We start from the raw sequence: 3,625 nt of genomic DNA, 5'->3' as shown, positions 1-3,625 counted from the left end.
CTCGAAACACATCGGGTGTGTCGGCCGGTCGCGGGGCTTGGATGACCCTTTCCGTGAGGTAGTCCACACACACACGCATGCTCACGGACTTGCCAAGCACACCCCCTGCCCAGGAAGGGGGAGGGTAAAGGAGCTGCTCAGAGGTCACCTGGAGAGTGGGGATCGGGGTGTGTTTAATCAGAGACTGCACCGAAAGGGCTGGCAAGGAACTGTCATGCTAAGGGGCAGCAGCATCTGTGAAATGGATTAGGAATTACGGGCGCTGGTGTCAGACCTGGGGTTCCAGCCCTGGCCTCGCCACTTAGGCAGTGACCTTGGGCAAGTGACATAACCTCTGTCTTAGTTCTGCCCCTCTGTGAATGAGAACAATATTACCCACCCCATGCGGGCTGTGATGAAAATTAGATAATCCATCTAAAGTTGTCCACATGGTGTCGGGCATGTTACCGCTGATCAACACGGGCAACCGTTCTCACCATCTTTCAAACAGATAGCGCTTCACACTTGAGAACGTGTGTGCAGAATGCACACATTGGTAGTTCATCTAACTCATGGCAACACTGAGGGGTGGGTAGAGCATGGGGAAAATAAGGCTGTGACGATGTACCTTGGTGTAACTTGGTTTGCTCGGGGCTCTAGCACGGGTCTCTCAACCCTTCAAATTTGGGGTTTTCCCCCCAAGTCCATCTTGCATTGAGTAGTACCCTAACATGGAGTTCAGTGCTTAGTGAACGGAGGGCGCTCATTAAATGTGGGCAGCCTTGGGGAGCCTGGCTGGCTGTTGGGAGGGTGTGCAACTCGTGCTCTTGGGGTTGTGAGTTCGAGCCCCACGTTGGGTGTGGAGATTACTTAAAATCTTGAGGGGCGCCTGGGTGGCTCAGTCGATTAAGCTTGATTTCGGCTCAGGTCATGATCTCGCGGTCTGTGGGTTCGAGCCCCGTGTCGGGCTCTGGGCTGACAGCTCAGAGCCTGGAGCTTGCTTTGGTTCTCTATCTCCCTCTCTATCTGCCCTTCCCCTGCTCATGCTCTGTCACTCTCTCTCTCTCTCTCTCTCTCAAAAATAAATAAACTTTAAAAAAAAAAGTTAAAATCTTGAAAAAAAAGGTGGGGGAAGACTTGCTGCCTGCTAATTTTCTTTGGGGGGGTGGGTCAGGAAAATGGAGGCCTCAGTGGCTCATCACTCGCCTGGCCTCATGGAAGGTCATGGAAGACATTAAGGGAAACTGGGTGCCACATTCACTTCCCCGTCACTCCACCAGCCAACTCGCCACAGGAGCTTTCCTGGGAGTGTTGGGGCCATCATAAACTTCAAACTCAGAGTCTGAGCTGCTCTAATCAGCGAGGTGACAGGGATGAAACCATTGGCCTCTCGAAGTGCCCACCTCCCTCAACACTGTGGAGGGGAAGGAGGAGGAGCTTGGCAGAGGGATGGTTGCGTTCCCAAAAGTTTTCTTGGTGTTTACGTGTGGGAGCTGAGTTCTTGGGATGTTCATCACATTTGGTTCCCGGCTGACTTAATATTCTAAATAATAACTCCCTCTTCACCTGACTGCCGAGAATGACTGCCAGGAGTGAGGGCAGCTCAGTTGGAGGGAGAGGACTGCCCTCACGGCTGATGAGTCAGGTGTGAGGCCGGCTTGAGCATCTGGACTAATTTGTCCCGAGCTGCCGGCCGCCTGCCACTTCCTCCTCTCCCGCCCTTATTTGGAGCCCCTGACAGCTGAGCCGAAAAACCTACCCGGGGAGCTGGGCGCTGGCCAACCGTCACCCTCTGCCTCTCCGCATGGGTCCTGTTGCCCAGGAGAAAGAAGCCCCAGGCATCACTGTGAGATAACCAAGGACTCTTTTTTGCTCTTCTCACACCTTTGAAGTGGGAACCTCTTGAGGCAAATCAACAAGAATGTGGCTCTTGCAGCTGAGGGTCTGGGGTTGTTGGGGCTGCTCAAGGTGGAGGGGGCAGTGACAGGCTCTGCTGGGCTGATAGCTTTAAAAGGTCATCTTCTGCTGTTCCCTCATTCAGCTGCTTTATCGCTGCAAGTGACAGAATGGGGAGGGTTCCGTCCCTCTTGCGCTCTTGGAGAGCTGGGGGGCTATAAAAAGAGGAGGCGCAGGGCAGCTGGGAGACAGGCGGAGGGAGGCTGAGAGAAGGAGAAGAGAGGACAGAGAGGCAGCAAGCACCAGAACACTCCTTGACCGACGCCATCATGGGCTCCTTCTCCACCATCACCGCGAGCTTCCTCCTCTTCCTGGCGTGTCAGCTCCTGTGGCAAACAGGAGCTAACCCGGTATATGGCTCTGTGTCCAACGCAGACCTGATGGATTTCAAGGTAGGACCGGGACAGGGGCCACAGTCTGGGACCAGGGGGCTTTGTGACACTGTGCTGGTCACTGAGACCTCTCCCTTTCCCCGTGTGTTCTTTTTGTAAAGAATTTGCTGGACCATTTGGAGGACAAGATGCCTTTAGAAGATGAAGTCGTGCCCCCACAAGTACTAAGTGAGCAGAATGAGGAAGCTGGGGCAGCTCTTAGCCCCCTCCCTGAGGTGCCTCCCTGGGCTGGGGAGGTCAACCCAGCCCAGAGAGATGGGGGTGCCCTTGGGCGGGGCTCCTGGGACTCCTCCGATAGATCTGCCCTCCTGAAAAGCAAGTTGAGGGCACTGCTTGCTGCCCCTCGGAGTCTGCGGAGGTCCAGCTGCTTTGGAGGCAGGATGGACAGGATTGGAGCTCAGAGTGGACTGGGCTGCAACAGCTTCCGGGTAAGAGGAGCTGAGGGTGGAAATGGAGTGGGGAGGAAGGCGGTTATGGTTTCACTGAGACTCAAACTTTGTCAAAGAACACCACCAGGGGATGCCTCCTGCAGTAAAGAGACCAGAGTAGAAGCTTTCTTTTTGGAAATTTTGTGTCCCAACTTGGGGCAATGACATCATTCATCATTCTCAGCTACAGGCTGCTAAGGAAATGCTAAGAAAAAAAAAGTTACTGCCATGAGCACTGGGGACTTAAAATGTTCATGGAGCCAAGTCACCTTTGTTCTGCTGATTGGCAGTTCATGTGCCTCCCCAGAATTGTCAGACCCCGAAGGATTAAATGAAAATGACCAGGGTTGACTTATAGCTTCTAACAAGCAATTTGTGTACCAGTTCATGAAACTCAGGGTTGTCAGGCCGGAGTGGGGGCTGCTGGGAAGTGAGCACAGTCCTGTGAGGTTGACTTTTCCAATAGGGCCAGGTCACCAAGCCAACCTTGTCTCTGTTCTCTTTGTAGTACCGAAGATAATGGCCAGGGAGGAAAAGGCAGGCCAGGCCCTGCGCAGACTTCGAGAGACCCTCATCCTTTGGGGTCTCTCACTCAACTTTGTCCCATCTCATTGCCATCAAGTTGAGCCGTGATGAGCACCCTATTCAAGCTGCAGCCTCTTGTCAACGTTTCTCACATTTTATGCTGAATGTAGACCAAGTGGTTTAATTGTGGCTTCCCCTCTGCTCCCATCCTATGCATTAAATTTTAGGATAGACGCTCACCCATTACTGAAAGCTGTTTGAATCATGAATAAACTTCAGCACCACGGACAGAAGCCGAAGGCTCGGGTTGGTGATTTCTTTCTTTTTCCTGGGAAGAGAATTCAG

The 3,625-nt window shown here is 53.0% G+C and overlaps 1 protein-coding gene across 1 annotated transcript; it reads left to right on the top strand.

The window, feature by feature from the left end:
* Window positions 1-1,880: 1,880 nt before the first annotated feature.
* Window positions 1,881-3,573, top strand: NPPA (natriuretic peptide A). The gene is made up of 3 exons (XM_042952031.1): window positions 1,881-2,327; window positions 2,429-2,755; window positions 3,264-3,573. The coding sequence occupies exons 1-3, from the start codon at window positions 2,205-2,207 to the stop codon at window positions 3,273-3,275; spliced, it is 462 nt and encodes a 153-aa protein (XP_042807965.1). The 5' UTR covers window positions 1,881-2,204; the 3' UTR covers window positions 3,276-3,573.
* Window positions 3,574-3,625: the final 52 nt, after the last annotated feature.

Source organism: Panthera leo, chromosome C1 (assembly GCF_018350215.1).
Source record: "Panthera leo isolate Ple1 chromosome C1, P.leo_Ple1_pat1.1, whole genome shotgun sequence".
Lineage (NCBI taxonomy): Eukaryota > Metazoa > Chordata > Mammalia > Carnivora > Felidae > Panthera > Panthera leo.
This window is presented reverse-complemented; position numbering and strand designations above follow the sequence as displayed.

Excerpts from the sequence above, each read along its gene's own strand:
- NPPA (XM_042952031.1), top strand. The coding sequence starts at position 2,205 with ATGGGCTCCTTCTCCACCATCACCGCGAGCTTCCTCCTCTTCCTGGCG. Across the intron at positions 2,328-2,428 it reads CAGACCTGATGGATTTCAAG|AATTTGCTGGACCATTTGGA; the intron begins GTAGGACCGGGA and ends CTTTTTGTAAAG.